This window comes from Mustela erminea, chromosome 16, assembly GCF_009829155.1.
Source record: "Mustela erminea isolate mMusErm1 chromosome 16, mMusErm1.Pri, whole genome shotgun sequence".
NCBI lineage: Eukaryota > Metazoa > Chordata > Mammalia > Carnivora > Mustelidae > Mustela > Mustela erminea.
In genome coordinates, this window is record NC_045629.1 from 31,323,180 (window position 1) to 31,343,373 (window position 20,194).

General features: G+C 43.3%; 1 protein-coding gene and 1 pseudogene across 1 annotated transcript in view; one reads left to right on the plus strand and one right to left on the minus strand.

Annotated features, from left to right (window-relative positions):
• The window catches only part of TPD52 (tumor protein D52), a 99,727-nt gene extending 86,131 nt beyond the window's left edge, over window positions 1–13,596 (minus strand). The window contains exon 1 of the mRNA XM_032316898.1: window positions 13,248–13,596. Within this exon, the coding sequence (XP_032172789.1) occupies window positions 13,248–13,266 (19 nt within the window). The 5' untranslated portion in view covers window positions 13,267–13,596. The remainder of the gene's footprint in view (window positions 1–13,247) is intronic.
• Window positions 13,597–18,967: 5,371 nt separating this feature from the next.
• Window positions 18,968–19,353, plus strand: LOC116575482 (annotated as a pseudogene).
• The last annotated feature ends 841 nt before the right edge of the window (window positions 19,354–20,194 follow it).

A 20,194-nucleotide genomic window follows, 5' to 3' on the forward strand; every position in this document is an offset into this window, starting at 1 on the left:
TTGAACTCCCCGTGGCTTAACTTGCACCTTCCTCTCCCGGCCCTGAAAGGTTCACATCCAAGTTCTGCTTACATTTTACCCCACTTTTCTTCCTGGGCCATCTCAGCAACTTAACAGCTTCCCATAGCACATGTCTCCCCAACCTCGATATCCTGCCCCGCTCCTCTTAGAGATCCGAATCTCCCTCCCCAGCCCACCCACCCAAGAGACCTGGGTAGTGGTTTTTGAAACACACACAGTCACGGACACTCTTCCCACCAAAAGTGGAGTCTCACCACCACCTCCACCACTCGCACCCCCAACTCCCCCACTACCCCCTCCGTGAATACGGGCTGGCCTTAGCTACAGAAGGGGAAGGAAGTGTCGCCCCAGGTCATAAAAAGCCACGCAGCTTCTGCCTGCCTCTCTGTAAGGAGTCACACCTTGGGGCCCTTGGGCTGCACACCAGAAGGCTGGGCATCCAGAGGCTGCCCGCTGTCTGGTCTACGGCAGAGTCTCCAGCAAGAAAGCAATACTCAAAACAGGCAAGCGAATAACCATCATCAGACAGACCCGCATTGGCTTTTATTGTGGAGACCATGAAGACGGAGACAGGTGCCGAGGAGCCCCAACTGCTTAGGTCTTCCCAGTACAACTGCCCCTCACAGGAGTGCGTAAGCCTTCATGATCCCGTCTCATACCTCAGGTTGCCCTGGCTGAGGCTGAGCAGAGACAAGCTGTCCGCACCAAGCCCTGCCCAAATGACAGACTAGGACCATAATAAAGGCTGTTATTTTAAACCACTGGGTTTTAACATGGTTTGTAATGCAGCTCCAGGCAACTGGAAAGACCTCAAATGTGACATACCCCAAATTAAATTCATTCTCTCCCTCCCTGCATCTGCTCTTCTTTCTAGACTTTCTATCCCAGGTCCTTTTCCATGCGATCTGAAAGCCCCTCTCTATTCTTCTCTACCCCCAGATCCCCTCCACCCCTGACATCTGACACACAGCCGTCTCTCAGGAATCCAGCACCCTCACCTCTGGTGTGAAAATTAATAAAAGGAAACCTCCCTAAAATGGGAGGATGGGCAGGGGGAGCTCTCTTGCCCTATCCACTCTCTCTCTCTCTCTTTTTTTTTTTTTTAAGATTTTATTTATTTGTGAGAGAGAGCACAAGCGGGGTTGGGGGGCCAGGAGGAGAGGGAGAAGCAGACTCCCCACTGAGCAGGGAGCCCAACGTGCGACTCGATCCCAGGAGACTGGGATCATGACCTGAGCCAAAGGCAGACGCTTAACTGACTGAGCCACCCAGGCCTCCCGCCCTACCACTCTTGGAGTCAACTGCACACCCAACAGTTAGAGACAGGACCCTGCATACAGATACTATTTTACTATCCCAGCAGGAAGAGGAAGGCTTCCTTCTGCAGCCCCCCCACCCACCCACGGGCCTGGTCAATGAGAGACGTCCCAGCTGAGCCAGTGAAAAGCCAGTTTAATAGAACACCCGGTTTAGGGGTGCATCGGTGGCGCAGTCTGTTGAGCGTCGGACTCTTGGCTTCAGCTCAGGTCATGGTCTCAGGGCGGTGGGACCGAGCATGGAACAGGACTCTGTGTTCAGGGCAGAGTCTATCTGATTGTCTTTCCCCTCCCTTTCCCACTGATTCTCCCCCTGCTCCCACCTGCTCTCTCGCTTGCTCACTCTAAAACAAATAAATTTTTTTTTTCACAGTAACTCCCAGTTTACTCCAATAGAATTTTTGTTTATGACAGTATTCTCAGCTTCCCACTTCTACAAGAGTATTCCTCTCCTTTGTTTGGTGGACTTCCCAATGGTTTTGCCACAGTTTACCTGTACTGGGTTGCAATTCTCTCTGTTATTTCCAAATAAACCCCTTCTGCTGGTAAAATAACTGGCAGTCTTATTTCTTAAGGCTAACACAGGCTAGGTATATAGTGACACCCTTTACCTGGTTTGCTAGTACTTTCTATTCAATGCCAAATTAATATTCAAAAGCTGAACTCCCATGCACCTAACCACCTACTTACTAATCGCCTACAGAACACAGTCCTGATTCCTGATCCTGGCACTCAGGACTGCTCACACCCCCACCTGTCGCAAATCTGGGTGACAAACCAAGATTCTGGATCCAGGGAATTTCTGAGGATTCACAAACACCTTTTTGCCCTTTCATACCACAGCACCTTTGCCCATGTTGACTCTCCTCCGTAAATTCCCTTCTTCATCCTTCTTTCTCTCACCGCTTACAAAGAACCCTGCTTAACCTTCAAGTCCAAGTTCAAAGGTTACGTACTTTGACAATCTTTTTTTTCCCCTAAGATTTTATTTATTTATTTGACACAAAGAGAGCAATCACAAGCAGGCAGAGAGAGAGGGAAGCAGGCTCCCCACTGAGTAGAGAGACCCATGCGGGGCTCGATCCCAGGACCCTGAGACCATGACCTGAGCCGAAGGCAGAGGCTTAACTTACTCTGAGCCACCAGGTGCCCCGAGGATCTTTTCTGATGACCCAACCAGACTTGCTCACTTCCTCCTCCATGGATTATACAACACCCCCTTATAACACCCACTTCACTAAAGGGACGTAGTTCTCTTGTCTGTTTCTCTGTTCTAGCCCATAAGCCTGAGCACAGGCATCCTACCATGTTTGCCCCTAAATAAATTAAATGTTTGCTCTGAACCGGAAACCACAAACTGAGCCTTTTATGGAAATACCAAATATTCAATTTCAGAATCAATGCTATTCAGCACAAGAGCTAGTCACAGATTTTAACTTAATTTTCTCTGATATCTGGAGTATTATCAGCATCCAGAAGGTATAGTGACTTATCCAGCATCTCATTCTCCACAAAATGAGGACACCAAATTTTGAACCCAGATATAACTTCAAGTCCAGCACTCTTTGCCCTAAAAATTTACAATCAGTGCCTCTGCATAAGGACAGACACACAGCCATATTCTGGCAAAGATACATCCCCTCAGTGCCCCCCTTCTGTGGCTGAGCCCAGACTAGGGTGCTCTTCTGAACCACACCTTTGAAAGGAGAAAGGAGACTGCATGTAACTTTTAGGTGGTATCATATGCTGTGTAAAGACATGTATTTTATAGCGGAATATCCCAAATTTAAAACCCAGATATGTCTGTATCGAGCTGTTTGCCCCTGGAAAAGTTCTTCTTCTATCCCTTTACACCTGTTTCTTCCTGTGTAAAGCAGTGATATTAAGAGCACTGCTCATGGGTTTCTTATGAAGGTATCAGAAAAATGCATTTAGAACATAACCTGGCATATAAAATATACTCAGCAAACGCTATCACTGGTATTAGGAGGAGCAGGAGGAGTATTTTTAAAAATGATGCAGTAAAAACCCCAGCTGGAAAACTCAGGTAATTATAATGCAGGGCTGAAGCTGTGTCCCTTCAGATTCCACTTTTATTTTAATTAGTTGAGGGGGGGAATTCTAAGAAGTATGAAGTACCCGTGGGACTTTAAACTGGTTAACAAATGTAGCTTCAATTTTTCTGGGGCTCCTGGTGCTTCTCTTAGAAACAAGAGATAATGGGACAAAGTTTTCACGGCACTCACCACATCTGGCACAATATGTACAGGGAAGACATGATCACTCAGTTTCTGTTTCCTCATTAATAACAGATCACCCACCAGCTTTACAAGACTCAAAAGAAATAATGTGTGGAAAATTAATAAGAGTTTTGCAAAAGCCAGCTGGTGGTATCACCATCATTACCAATATCATTCTGAGTTCTAATTAAAGTGATATACCAAAAGTGATATATTCACTTGACACCAACAAAATGATAGGTTGGTCTTCCTTCTGCTAAGTGCCCCAATGGCCAAAATGTTTGCAGTTTTCTCTCTTTGCAGAATTCTCATCTGCTTCAACTAGTAGCATGTACTTTCCACCACTGTCAACATGGATCCCTTACCCTTCTCAACTGTATTCAAAGAGAACTTCTAAAATGTACTGAGACCATCCATGCCTCCTAAAGTCAGGACACATTTAAGCTTTGGTAGAACAACAGAGGAAATATATTTATGGAAGTATTTATTGAGCACTACATTCAGCATGCTTTAGAGAACAGAAATGTAACCCTCACTGTCTCTTCCTCTATCTGTGTATGTATACACACACAGTCAACATAATACTTCAGAAATAAAGTACCAATTTAGCTTCTGTGTACAGATTTTCAGTGATTTTTATATAAAACTGCAAGCATGTATTTTTTTAGATTTTTATTTTATTTATTTATTTGACACAGAGAGAGAGAGAGATCATAAGTAGGCAGAGGGCGAGGCGGAGAGAGATGGGGAAGCAGGATCCCCACTGAGAGAGAGCCCGATGCGGGGCTCCATCCCAGCACCCTGACATCACGACCTGAGCTGAAGGCAGAGACTCAACCCACTGAGCCTCCCAGGTGCCCCAAACCACAAGCATATTTTGAACATATATTCTTGTCTCCCTACCAAACCATTATCCTTCCCTAATTTTTACCCATTCTATCTAATCCCATCTGACTCTATCTATGCTAGAAATCCTTCCAATTAATTATGTATAACAGGACAAATATTTATGGAGTGCCTGCAACATACACAGTTGACTGAGTGCTAGGAATACATAGTTAAGAACATTCTTCTGTTCTAGTGACATCTTATTTCTAGTCAAGTACAGATCCCAGTGGGTTGGATAAGCTACTATCTTTATACCTATACCCCATTGATTGAACCATCTGTTCCTTTTCAAACCACAATGCCTCCAACAAAGCTCAGAATACAATGGGTGAAGTTTGATCCTAACAGTAAACTCCCAATCCAAAACTTTATCAAGATCACAGTCTATATATATATATATATATATATATATATATATATTTTAAACTGACATTTATCTTTGCACAGCTGTAACACGAAATACACCATGCCTATAAGCTGAGGCATGTAAATTAACAGTCCTGCCTAAAACCCCTATTTTTAGTACTGATTACAAAAGTGTCATAAGAGAGAAGACTTAAAGACACAGAGAAGGAAGAACTGAAAGCTACTCAGAGCCATGCAAATTACTCCAAAAAAAGTCACCTAGAAAATATTTGCTCTTAATACTGTATTTTGTTAGTAAAAACATTATAAAGGTCCGGCATAACCAAAATGAAAATAAAAACAGGAAAAATAAATATGTGCCACAAAACACAAAGATTTAGTAAGAGCATGAGGCAGGGATGATGAGAAGGCCCAAAACACACTAAGATCCCAAGTGTAAAAGGTGAACAAGTAACAATCTCAAGCAGGGAAGAAAAATGGCTAATAACATATAGAGCTTCTCTAGTAAATGGAGAAATTTTAAATAAAAAGAGACGGCATTTTCCCCTGTAAAGTTCATAATACTTTTTTTGTTAAGGTAATGACATCGGTCTAGCAAAGAAAACAACCAAGAGTGAAAAGACAACCTACTGAATGGGAGAAAATATGTGCAAACCACTTATCTTATAGGGGCTTGGTATCATAATATATAAAGAACTCCTACAACTTAACAACAATAACAAAAATAAATAATCCAATCAAAAAATGGGCAAAGGACTTCAACAGTTTCTCTAGAGAAGACATACAGATGACCAAGAAGCATATAAAAAGAAATTCTATATCACTCATCATCTGGGAAGTGCATATCAAAACAGCTATCAAAACATATCGAAACAATCAGCTATCACCTCACACCCATCAGGATAGCTACTATCAACATAAATAAATAAAATAAGGGGCACCTGGATGGCTCAGTTGTTATGCATCTGCCTTCAGCTCAGGTCATGATCCCAAGAGTCCTGGGATGGGGAGCCCCCTGCTCAGCAGGAGGGCCTGCTTCTGCCTCTCCCACTCCCCCTGCTTGTATTCCCTTTCTCACCGTCTCTCTCTCTGTGTCAAATAAATAAATAAAATCTTTAAAAATAATAATAATAATAATAAATAAAATTTAAAAAAAGAATAACAAGTGTTGCTGAGGATGCAGAGAAATAAGAACCCTTTCAACCTCCCCCATTCATTTTTTGCTTCCCTCCTCATGCCCTCCCTCTTCCCTTTAATTTTTTTAAATATTTTATTTATTTATTTGACAGATAGTGATGACAAGTAGGCAGAGAGGCAGGCAGAGAGAGACAGACAGACAGAGTGAGAGAGGAGGAAGCAGGCTCCCTGCCGAGCAGAGAGCCTGATGTGGGGCTCAATCCCAGGTCCCTGGGATCATGACCCAAGCCGAAGGCAAAGGCTTTAACCCACTGAGCCACCCAGGCACCCCCCGCGTCCCTTTAAAAACTGTTGGTAGGGAGCACCTCGGTGGTTCAGTTGAGTTGAGCAACCAACTCTTGGTTTCCGCTCGTGTCAGGATCTAAGGGTTATGAGATAAAGCCTTGCATCAGCTCCCTGCAGGGTGTGGAGCCTGCTTAAGATTTTGTCTCTCTCTCTCCTGCTCTGCCCCTCCCACTCCTTCCTGAAAGAGAAAAGGAAGGAAGGAAGGAAGGAAGGGAGAGGAGGGTGGGAGGGAAGGAGGAAGGGAGAGAAACGGGGGATGGGAATGGGGACCCAGAGAAGAGAGGGAGAAAAGCTATGCCAACAGGATTTCTGCTGAATTTTCATCCAGACAATCTGATTCTAATGTTCATTTGGAAATGGAATCTGGCAAAAATAGCTAGGAAAAAATCTAACAATAAAAAGAAAAATAGAGGGGTGCCTGCCTGGCTCAGTTGGAGGAGCATGTGACTCCAGATCTCAGGGTCATGAGTTCAAGCTCCTTGATGGGCACGGGACCTACTTAAAAAAAGAAAGAAAGACAGAGTAAAGGGGAGACCAGCCCTTCTGGGTATTTTTACATATTATGAAGCTATAACAACTTAGTTTAGTTGCTGGGAATGCAGAGATGGATCAACGGAAAAGAAAAGGAAACAGAAATTTAGTGTATGAGAACAGTAGTATTTCAAATCAATACAGGAATAATCCATTTTTCAGTGAATATTCAGTATTGGGCAGCTAAGAAGCCAATGGTGGGCAGGGCTAAGATTCATACCTCACACTTTTTATCAAAATAAACTCCAAATGGATGAAAGATTTAAATGTAAAAAATAAAACCATAAAAACAGATACTCAAAGTGAGGATGGCATTTCTACGAATGATTCAAAAGCTAGAAACTAAAAATGCAAACAGCCATCACTTGGAAAAAAAATCACTATCAAGTCAAAAGAGTAAAAGACAGAGGAAGAAAAAATACATTAGCAATTCATACCGTGGAGAAAGGGTTACATAATGCAATCGAGGGGAAAAAAAGAACAAAACAGAAATTGGGCAAAGTATATGATCGGACATTTCACAGAAAAATGAAATCCAGAGCTCACACTTACCAAACCACCTTCATATTAAAATATATATAATAAAACATATGCTAAGAAACCCCTCTTTCCATATAGGATAAGCAGAGAGGAAAAAGTGTGACAACACCCAGGCCCAATGATGGAGGGTAGCAGATGCCCACACAATGCTGGTGGGTAGGACTGGCACCACTTCTACGGAGCACGATTTCGCACTATCCAAACTGAACAGTCACATTCTTCTAAGAATCCTTCCTACAGACATACTGGCACATTTATCGGATGACTTGCATACAAATTGATTTGCAGCAGATTTGTTTTAAAAGCAACATTATCAGGGGAAAGCTAATTGGCCATCAATAGGGAACAAGTCAAACATCACCTATTATGATACATAACATGGTACACATGCAGACAACCATTAAAAAAGAAGAAGCTCTATGTAACACTATGCTGAATAATCTCTAGGACATACACTGTATTTAAGTGGAGGAAGTCAGGTGCTAAAGGATTTGTGTGCTATAGTTTATATACTACAGCCATACACATATATATTCAAGTAAGTGTATGGATACCTACATGCGGAGAATCTCTGGGAGGAAAGAGAAGAACCTGCTAAAATGGCGCATTGCTATCCAAGGGAAATAGCGCCCCCCGCCCCCCTCCCCCCCCCCAGACAGGAATGGGAGGAAAATTTACATTTTGCAACCTTTTAGTCAGTTTCAATTTTGAGCAAATGCCTTATTTACCTGGTCACAGTAGTGAAAAAGGAGTTACAAGGGGCGCCTGCCTGGTTGGGTTGAAGAGCATGCCACACTTGATCTTGTGAGTTCCCATGTGGGGTGTAGAGATCACTTAAGTAAATAAAATAAAAACTTTTAAATTTTTTTTAAAAAGGAGATATAAAATGAAATATTCAGTAAGAGATTATTTTGCAACTTGTGTAAAAGGATAGACAGAGGGGCGCCTGGGTGGCTCAGTCATCAAGCATCTACCTTTGGCTCAGGTCATGATCCCAGAGTGCAGGGATGGAGGCCCACATGGGGCTCCCTGCTCAGCAGGAAAACTGCTTCTCCCTCTCCCACTCCCCTGCTGTGTTCCCCCTTTCTCGCAGGCCCTGTCAAATAAATAAATAAAATATATATATATTTTAAGATTTTATTTATTTGACAGAGAGAGAGAGAGAGAGAGACAGTTAGAGTCAATACAAACAGGGGTAGTGGGAGAGGGAGAAGCAGGCTTCCTGCTGAGCAGGGAACCCAAAGCGGGGCTCAATACCGAGACACCAGGATCACACGCCAAAGGCAGACACCCAACGACTGAGCCACCCAGGTGCCCCTAAATAAAATCTTAAAAAAAAAAGAAAAGAAAAGAAAAAAGTACACATAGATGTATGGATGGGTATAAAGCAGTTAATAATGATTTTTCACAGTAGGATTACAGGTGACTTTTTCTTTTTCTCTGTTTTCCAATTTCTCTAAAAGAGTCACAGCTTCCAAAAAGTATTTTTAATTTAAACATTTTTTTTAACTTCACCCAAACATTAAATCATTTGATCCACTGGATATTTTTCTAATAAAAATACATGGCTAAGATTATGGTTTCTGTACCAAATGCAAATAAAATTTGGGAGTCTCAGAAGAGAGACTTCACAACAGTCAACAATTAAAACAGAAATAATGAACCCCAAAGGAAAATAACATAATCTTAGCCTACAACAAAAGGATTAGAAACACATAAATTCAGGGTATTTTGCTGTTCTTTCTGGTTTCGAATTATGAGTACATCTGCTCTTATTGTGTGCATAGATTATTCTGTTTTGAGATCCTGCTAAAGATCACAACCCCTCCTACCACTCAGCTTGGGCCCTAGAGACCAGGCAAGCAGCTGCATAAAAATAAATGCAGGAAGTGAATTCCAACAACAAACCCATTAGCACCATATGGAAGCGAGACTTGACCAAAGAAACCCAGAACTGGAGTCGGTCAAACCCTGAGATCTGCAAGCAGACCCTCCATACTGTTATCCATTCATCTCTACATTTATTTTACTTTAAAGTAAGTGACATCTCACAGTTCTATTATTTTTGAAGGCGTAACTACAGCACTGAAATTACAGTGACATACCATTGTGCTACTTTTTCTGCAGCCTTCTCCTCTCCCAGTTTTTTGGCTGCAGTAGCCTTCCCTCTCTCCCTGAAAAAAAAAAAAAGTTTTGGGGTGTGTGTGTGTGCACGCATGTGTGTGCGTGTGAGAGAGAGAGATGTGTGAATTCAAACACAGATAAAATGCACTAACGGGTAGGGTGATCACCACTTCAATATAGTGCTGAACTACAGGTTATTACTAACTTAAGACACAACTGAAGTGTAAATATTTATTCAGCACCATAAAAGGAAGCCAGGGTTTTTTTTCTTTTTTTACACAATGTACCCTCCAGTTAGCACGCTACTCTACACTTTCAAAGTAGAAGCACCACACACATTCAATGTGTTATGCTTAGTTTCTGGGTAGAAACTCGTAAGAGGCATAATGCAGATTACGGTGTGTTTTTATTTATTTATCTTTATTTTTTTAAGGCAGGTTTTAAATCAATTACCATGGACTAAGCTCTCAATATAAGCAGAATATTGTGTACAAAGTCTGGATCAGGAGAAGGTGGGCAAAACAGAAGAATCCCAGCCAGATACTAAAGAGCATTAGAACACATTATATAAAACAAGGAAAACCTTTCTCAAACTTTATAGCTCTGTTAAATAAAAAAGGGAGCAAAGGAAAGATTTTGACGACTTCACATATGTATGGAGATATTTTCAATTAAAAAAATGCAGTTAAGACAAGAGGTCGGGTATTTTATTTTACATCTAGAGTTGTATGGCTTTGTTGGTTTTTGTTTGGGTTTTTTTTTAGGGGACAGACAAATCCAACTCCATGCATACTAAAAAGTTAAAGAAATCTTAACATGTTCCTATGTGGCTTTAAGTACTTTACAAAAATCACAATTCAAGAGAGAATCAAAGAGTTTCATAAACCTTCTTTCAGCCAGCATTGTTTGATAATGGACATGCAGGTTTACAATCCCAATTCCTCTTCCTTTAAGCCAGAAGCCTCACTATGGATTCAATGAAGACTGAGCCATCACTCTGCTTATTCAAAGACCTCATCTATAAACTTACCCTCCCAGTCCAGCACAACCTTATTAACAACTTTCTCTGCCTAACCACGGAGTTCTGCTCCTTTAAAATACTGAGAAGAGAAAAAAGAACAGGAGTAAGTGGGAACCAAGGGAGAACATCAGAGGTTCCAACAGCCGGAAGGTGCTCTTGGTCACTTTTCCTTTCCATCTTTGGCAGTCCACAAACACTTCTTCTTTTTTTTTTCTTTTTTTTTTTTTTTAAGATTTTATTTATTTGGCAGAGAGAGCATGAATGACGGGGAAGAGGGAGAAGCAGGCTCCCCACTGGGCAGGGAGCCCGACTTGGGTCTCTATCACAGGACCCTGGAATCATGTCTGAGCAGAAGGCAGATGCTTAATAACTGAGCCACCCAAGTGCCTCTCCACAAACATTTCTGAGCACCTACTTTATGCCATGGGAACAAAAAGGTGAAAATGCAAAAGAGACAAGCACATGGAACCAAAAGTGTAAGGGAAGGCCACATGGTTGCAACACAGCAAAGCTGAGGAAGCCAGCTGACCTTCCTGAAGCAGGTGACTCATCTTTCATTTTGAGCTGAGTTCTCAGACTCCCCACTTTAAGAGGATGGATTTCCCTTGCCCTCGAGGAATGACAATTAAAAACAAGAACTAACATGACTACCTGAGGAAAACATCTGAAGTTAGAAACAGAAAGGCTCCTCTTATAAGCCAAAGAACTTATAAAATATGTCTTAAACACACACATGAAAAACTAGTCCTACAAAAACCACATAAGGTGTCATCAGCACAGAGGTACTAATGACTGTGATTCTCACCAGCCAAACTAAGAACACCAAATCTAATAAAATTAGTCGCTCCATTCACTTACTCAAACAGCTACTTAATCTGGTTTGACAAGTACCAAACACAGCTACTCTAAAAACACCATTATGTTCAATATGACAATGTAAGGCAGATACAAATACGCATGTTCACATGTTTGTCATCCCGGACACCCTCATTAAAAGACAGAATAATTCTGGCTTACATGGTGGCTCCTAGGCCTTCTCCTAACAATATACTTAAGATCTGAGATGAGCTTTCTGCCTCAAATACTTACATATCTACCATGTTCAAATCACCATGTCACCCTACCATGGACAAAGATGAAATACATGCCTCTAACCTCAATAAGCTTAAATCTAAACAACATGGATGCATATAAAAAAATATATAATGTATTACTTATCATACATATGTACATATATAAGTTACATATTGTATATAATGTTTACAATATAGGCACTCATATGTTAAGTGTAAGATCAATCTGAGGGGTGGGGGGAAAGAATGGGCTGGAAGGTTCCAAAGATCCCTACAACTTACCAAAAGTAAAATACAAAATAATATATATGGAATATGGCTTCATTTACATAAAATGTATAAAGGTAAATGCAAAGAGTAATAAGCAAAAATGAAAACTGTTGCGTTTGAACTCAAAATATGAGCAATTCCTATGCCCACTTCTTAAAATTTACCTTAACATTGTTACCTTTTTTTTTTTTAAACCATTTATGAGTATCTTTCAAAAAGTGTGCCACGCGGGGCACCTGGATGGCTCAATACATTAAGCGTCAGCCTTTGACTCAGATCATGATCCCAGGGTCCTGGGATGAAGCCGGGAGCCCGGTCCAGCACAGGTCACCCTCCTCAGCAGGAATCTGCTTCTCCTGCTCCCCCGCCCCCCCCCTCGCTCTAGCGCGTGCCCCACCCCCCCGAAATAAATAAAATCTTTAAAAAAAAAAAAATGAAAAGCGTGCCACGCATCTGTATTACAGTTACTGGGTTATTATCACAACGATGAAGCAACATTTACATATTTAATATTTAAATCTTTAAGCCATGCCCTCCTGTTTACATCTCTCTTACACAATAATTCTAGTGGAGACAATTTCACTTAAGATCCTGTTCTCAGAAACAAGTGCATCCAAGGCAGTAATAATGAGACTATGGGTTTCACCTTGATGAGTAAAAGACGCCCCTTACCATGAAAAGCTCCCTTCCCCCAAAATAAACCCATAACCACCAGGACATAATTTAGGAACACCTCCCGTATTACACGTATACGTCCAAAACCATCGCCATAGGCTCAGACGCCACCAAAGATCCTAACCACGTTACCTAGACGAGGGCAGAAAGTCTCAATATGGTGTGGGGGGCAGGGGGGGAGTCATGTTCCCATCCTGAGCGGCGAAACGACCCACTGTCGTCAGTTCCTCAGTTTCCACCAGTTACAAGAGCTAGCTGCACAGTATTCCCGTCTCACCGCCTCCTACCCAAAGCGCATCACGGTCCGCAGCCCCGACTCCGCCAGCCTGGCCGGCCCTTTCGCCGCCACCCAGAACCTTCTTTCCTTCTCTCCCTCCCCACCCCCTGCTCGGTCTCTCCCCTAGGTCTCTCGGTCTCTCTGTCTGCATCTCTCTCCCCCTCTCGCATCCACACACAGCCGCGCGCGCGCGCACTCGCGGCCCCATCAGCCCGCTCCGCCCGCCAGAGCCGCTCCCTGCGGCTCGGCCCCACCAGGATGCCGGAACCCGATCCGGAAGATGGAACTTGAAGAAGGCTCGGCTCGCGCTCCGGCGCCGGCTGGCGACGCCGTGCACCTGCTCCCGCGCCCAGCCGCGCGCCCTCCGGAGCCGCGCCCGCGCCCATCCCGGAGACGCCGCGCCCGCGGTCCCCGCGCCCTCACCTTGCTCGCCGCGGTCCATGTCTCCAGCCCGCCGCCTCGCGTCCTCTGCGCCTCCGCAACCGGCTGCCGGTCCCGCTCGGATCGCACGCTCGCCCGCCCGCCCGCCGCGCCGCGCTCCTCCTCGCCTCCGCCCGCGACTCCCGCGAAGTCCCCTCCCCCGGAGGCGTCGGGCGCGGCGGCGCCGCCCGCCCTCGGCGGGGAGCGCCTTCCCGGGGCGTCACCCAACCACCTGACCCGGCCGACCTGTGCGCTCGGCCACGTCGGCGCGGCGGGCGGTGCCCGGCTGGGAGGGCTGGGCCGGCCGGTTCGCCCCAGGAGGAACTCAGCCGCGGCGAGGGAGGAGCAAGGTGGCGAGGAGGTGGCAGCCACGGTGGAGGCGGCGTGCGGAGCGCTCGCCAACCCGCCCGGCGTTGGCGTCCCGCCCTCAAGTTATTTATAATATCAAAAGTTTCCTCGCAGGCAGCAAAGCTGCCCTTCCTCTGCCTCCGCGAGCCCCTGCTCCTGCGTACTTACCCAGTAGAAAACACCGGAAGGTTACTCAGAAATGCCAATGGCTCTTTGCTCCCTTAGAGCCTTGCAGACTTCTGCTGCCAGAACAACATCCGCTGGTATCCTCAATAACCAGCGAAACAAGCAAAAAGGGGAAAATTACAAAGAATTTCTCTTTTCAGACAGTGCGGGTTTTTCGGAGACCAATTAGGAATGCGTTTTAAGGCTTCATAGTCACCGATCAACAGTGCCAAGATCCAGCAATAACACTTTTAATCATTGTCATCCGCGCTCTGTTTTCAAAGTGGTTTTTGCATTTACTCGTTTTCCATGATGCCACTTTGAGTATGTCGTTCTGAAGCGGTACGTCAATTCCATAGGCCATCTAGGTCTGCGAGTGAGACAACTTTCCATTTGTGTTATGTACCTGGAGGCTCTGGCTTGACCTTCTCTCAGCATAGTATAAAGTACTCCACACGCACTAGGCTTTTATTAATATGCTTTAAAATTATCCATAGTCACCTGAAGCGACTCCACGTTTCCTCCATGCCACTGCACTGTAAGTGAAGTGTTAGCTCCTTCCTGCCTGCATCTCCAGCTTCTCCGGGAAGTTTATTCTGTGGACCCCAACCAGAGGAGATCTTCTCTTTCATTTCTCCTACTCCCACGGGGCTCGGCCTTCTCTCGTGTGGCACTCACCCGGCATTCATCTCTCCAGCCACCGGCTATAGCCCTAACTTTTTCACAGCCCTACTAAGTTAGAACCTATTTATAAGCTAGAGGAGGTCGAGGATCATTTAGGGCATCTTTTCATCCCTTTAATTATACCATGCATTGAAGAAACATTGTAAGTATAGCTTTCAGGTTTAAATTTTAAAACAAGGCATACTGGGGGCGCCTGGGTGGCTCAGTGGGTTAAGCCGCTGCCTTCAGCTCAGGTCATGATCTCAGGGTCCTGGGATCGAGTCCCGCATCGGGCTCTCTAATCAGCAGGGAGCCTGCTTCCTCCTCTCTCTCTCTCTGCCTGCCTCTCTACCTACTTGTGATCTCTCTCTGTCAAATATATAAATAAAATCTTTAAAAAAAAAAAAAAAACAAACAGGGCATACAGGATCTAGTAACAATCCAGGGTTTGTAACAAAGAGGCACAATGAGAGGCTTTTTAAAAAATGATTTTTAATATCTAATGGTAAAGTAAATTTTGACATTGGCAGAAAATTCTATAATGTGGTAAAGAATTTTTTACTAACTGCTGTTTAAATCTATTGTACAGAGATAAAAATCTGGATAGATAATCTCTCAATGTATGGACTAACTTGTGGACACATAAATAGCACTTGAAAATTGTGTTAGTTGAAAATAGTATTTATTCTATTTGAATCTATTTAATTTGCTAGATGACTTTATTTGTATGTTGGAAGGAAAAAATGCCTTGTTTTATGTGTAAGGTTGTTTTTGTTTTTTGTTTTTTTAAGAATGTATATACTTGTTCATATCTGTGGCAGAGATGGCTGATACCTAGCCAATATCCAGTTTTCCCATTTTCCTTCATAAAAGAACCCAAATATTGTTTGGGATAGCAGTATGTCCTGCTGAAACACTCACTGGTCACTTCAGGCTCCCTTGCCGCTGGGCATGACTCTCTGATGCATTAGTGACCAATGAGATATGAGCCAAGTTAGCTAGCTGAAACCTTCAAGAAATCACTTTAAAAGAAGACAGATTTGTCTTCTCTTGCTCTTCACCCTCCCCCTTCCTGCCTAGCAGGGCAGCAGCCATCTTGCAAGCGTGTGAAGAGAGCCACAAGCAAGGATGGCAGAGTAGAAAGGCAGAAAGAATCCGGGTCTTCAGTGGCATTGTGGAGTGTCTTCTTACAGGAATAACATAAATGCATGACTTTTTTTTAAGCCATTATAGCTGGTTTCCTATGTGGAGCCAAAAGCAATCCTAACTGATATAACGTACCATTTAAAAATTCCTGCCTGGCCTTTACCAACATAGGTGGGTTCTTGCAATCCTAAACCTTAGGCAAATACTAACTTAATTTTCTCTATGAGGTTAAATAAGCATTGTTCATACCATAAACAACCCAGTACATGATTATTTCCACAGAAGCCTGCTTTTCTCCTATGTCTTCCTTCTACTTAATTTTTTCCCCATGGCAAACAGAGTATGTACTTACAACTCACACTGTGTTACACATGATATAAACAGAGCTTACGTTTTAGCACTCTGAGGAATCTCTGGAGAATAGCTAGCACTTAAACAGAGCACCTGGGTGCATTTAGCTGGATCATCCCTTAAAAGGCTCACTCAGGGGGTACCTGGGTGGCTCAGTGGGTTAAAGCCTCTGCCTTCGGCTTGGGTCATGATCCCAGGGTCCTGGGATGGAGCCCCAGTCGGGCTCTCTGCTCAACGGGGCGCCTGCTTCCTCCTCTCTATCTCTCTGCCTGCTTGTGATCTCTGTCTGTCAAATAAATAAATAAAATCTTAAAAAAAAAAAAAAAAGGCTCACTCAGTACAGGGGAGACACACTAGATTTACTTTGTAGTGTTGTTGTTAATGATGACATGGAATTTTTTTTTTTTACTTTTTTTTTCCCCAAATACCTATCCATTGGTGAGATGTATGCAAGGAAACTTCCCCAAAAGCAGATGAATTGAAGCAAATGAGAATATTGGAAAGGATAGAAGTAGAAGCTCTGCATTATAAGTGGAAACTTCGACTGTCTGCCCTCATTGTACCCTTTCCCCATCAGCAGGGCAGCAGAACGCACACCAGATATATGCGTGGTCAGATGCTCTCTGAGACCCACTCTTCACATTTGTGGCGCCTGGAGCAAGGGTACAAATGGAGGGCCCTGGCTTTCTCTTCGGGCTCTGTCTTTTCACCTAGGGTTCTGTCCCAGGTTCATGTGGGCATGGCATGCTTCTCTGTGTGAACAGCTTAGCCACATATCTCTGCTTTATGCGTGCTTTCCCATCAGCCACCCCATGGTCATACCTTTGAACTAGGGTTGCATTCAAAAGGACTCTCTTGGAGAAAAGGGCAAAGGCCCTGAAAACATAGGTTTAGGTGGGAGACTTTGGAGCTGCAGGTACACAGTGCCTGGTCTGTGAACAGAGTGCAGGAATGGGTGGGTGTGATCACTTGGTACCAAGGACTACTCACCCTGCACAGTCTCTACAGCCTGGGTCCCCAGCAAGGGTGTCTCCAGTAGCTTGGGTCTAAGGTTGCCAGGTAAGAGATGGGACACCCAGTTCAATGTGAATTTCAGATAAACAACAAAAAAATTCTTAGTATAAGAATATCCATTATACTTGAAACGTGCTTATACTAAAAGAAATTATTCATTATTTATCTGAAATTCTTCATGGAGGCCTGTTTTATTTGCCAACTCTCTCAATCCAAAGTGTTCCTAAAGGCAGTTCAGGCTCCCTGATTAGTCAAATAACTAAAGGTATATCACCCCACAACTTTGAAAAAGTGATCATATTCCAACAGAAAAACAGACTCTTAATGCTTGAACCATGCAAATAAACTAGATACATATACTTGGGGAGAGTTCAGAAGCCCGAGTAATCAAAATCAGGTTTTGGAGAAATACTGATTTGATGTCTGGTAATTAAGACTTAATTGCTTACCAAAATATCATGACCATCTTGTATTCTCAGCCATGTAAAAGACTGACTGTGAGTATGAAATAAAGTCATACTTTTTAAAACGTGTAAAAATGGGTATTGGCAGGAAAGAGCACTTCGTACTAATGGAAGATAGACGTGTAAATCCCTGAATGTTAACAGAAAGTGATCTCACTTTATTGATCTGGGCTATGTTAAGAAAAGCCATAAACCACTTAATCTTCCTTGTATTGTTTTTTTAAGCCATTTTGAATTTTGTGTGTTTATCAAATTACATCATGGAAGCTGGGTGGGGAGGGGAGCCACAGTCCTTTTTGCCCTAGACTCTCCACCATCACTGTTCTCAAATATTTTCATCTATCCTTTGGACTATTGTAGGGTATAAACTGTGTCATCACATCTGGATTCAATAACGAAGTGACTAACAACATTTGTACAGTTTTCAGCTGGCGTCTGACTCGGTGACTTGCGTTTCATTTCATCCCCGCAAGCATGGTTAGTTTTCTAGAGCACCAGTGCCCTTCTTCTAGAAATGGTGTAGGCTAGAATGGCAAGTGCCCAAGGTCAGGGCTGAGGAACCGAAGTCTGTGTCACTGTCACCAAAAATACAAGGCCAGATACGACTCAGAACACCTGAATGGATTTAGCTGAACTCTCACTTAAAAGTAATCACTTAAAACCATCACCATTCTGGGCTCCTCAGGCTCACGAGTCACACCTCTAAAATTAGGAGGCATGCATTGGGAGAAAGATGGCACATTGCCCACATTCGTTCACTTTAAAATTTTATCTTATGGAGATATAATTCACCTACCATAAAGTTCGCCCTTTTAAAGTCATAATTCAGTGGTCTGAATGAACATTCATTCATTCTTAGTTCCTCCCCATGCTACTAAAATTACAATAAAGGGATAAGTCCACAAGGACAAAGAGGATTCAAGAGGCTACAGCAAGATAATAATGAATCTCGCAGATCTGAGAAAGCTGTTTGCTAAGCTAGCAGTGGGGAAAGCCAAGAAGAACCTAATTCTACTACAGAACTTCCAAAAACCTCAGGACTTGGCACCAGATATCTGTGGTTACAGAAAGTGGGATTCAAACTGGGAAGATTGGTTGAAAGTCTACCTAAGAAGGAATTAGGTTGGGGCACCTGGGTGTCTCAGTTGGTTAAACTTCTGCTTTCAGCTAGGGTCATGATCTCAGAGTCCTGGAATCGAGTCCCAGGTCGGGCTCCCTGCTCAGTGGGGAGCCTGCTTTTCCTCTCCCTCCTCATTCATGCTCTCTCTAGCTATCTCTCTCTCTCTCTCTCTCTCTCTCGAATAAATAAATAAAATCCTGCCCTTTCCTGGGGTACCTAGGTGGCTCAGTGGGTTGAGCCTCTGCCTTTGGCTCAGGTCATGGTCTGGGAGTCCTGGGATCAAGCCCCGCATCGGGCTCTCTGCTCAGCGGGGAGCCTGCTTTCCCTTCTCTCTCTGTCTGGCTCTCTGCCAACTTGTGGTCTCTCTCTCTGTGTCAAATGGATAAATAAAATCTTAAAAAAAAAAAATTCTGCCCTTTCCTTCCCTGCCTGCTTGAAGCTCAGCCACCATCATGAACAACACAGGAACTAGCCAGACCAGGAAGTTCATGACCAGCTGACTACTTCAGCAGAAGCAGATGGTCATTGATGTCCTTCACCCTGAGAAGGCAACAATACCTAAGACAGAAATTTGGGGAAAACTAATGTACAGGACCATGACAGATGTCATATTCATATTTGGATTCAGAGTCCATTTTGATGGTGGAAGGACAACTGGCTTTGGCATGATTGATGAATCCTTGGATTATGCAAAGAAAAATGAACCCAAAAGTGACTCGCAAGACATGGCCTGTATGGGAAGAAAAAGATGTCAAGAAAACAACAAAAGGAACGCAGAAACAGAAGGAAGAAAGTCAGGGGGACGGCAAAAGCCAATGACGGCACTGGCAAAAAGTGAGCTGAGATTGAACAACAGAAGGAGTGACTTTATCTGTGGTGCTTATGCAGACTTTTCGTGAGAGGATTAATAAACTAAAAACATTAAATAAATAAATAATAAATAAATAATCCTTTAAAAAAAGAACAAAGAGTTCTTGGAAATTAAATATATTATAGTGGACATTAAAAATCCTGTGCTAGACTTGGGGTTCTCAAAGATGTATACATCCTAAACCTAGACAAAATCTAGGGATTAAGATTAGGGACTTTGAGATGCGGAGATTATCCTGGATTATTAGGTGGGGCCAATCTAGTTCCACGAACCCCTAGAAGCTGGGAAATTTTCCGGCAGGAGACCAAGAGATTCCACGATAGAAGGAGAGGCAGGAGAGATTAGAAGCATGGCAAAGACTCCATTCATTGTTGCTGGCTTTGAAGATGAAGGAAAGAGGCCAATGAACCAAGAAATATGGGTAGCATCTAGAATCTGGAAAAGCCCTTAACTGACAAGCAACCAGAAAATGCAGACCTCAGTTCTACAATCTCACAAAACTGAGTTCTGCCAACAACCTCAATAAGGAAAGAAAGATTCTTCCCAAGAGTGTCCAGAAAGGAATGTAGCTCTCCAGATATCTTGACTTGGGCTGGGTAAGACTCATGTTAGCCTTTCTGACCCTCATCAATGTATGTTGATACATTTGTGTTAAGTCACTCCATGGAATAGAAAGTCAAGTGAATTTCCTAGAAAGTAGAACAAAAAACAAACAACTGGAAAATAGCAGAGAAAATATAAGAAGATTAAAAGTCAGATTCCAGCAATCCAGCATTAAAAAAAAAAAAAAAAAAAAAAAGGAGCTCAG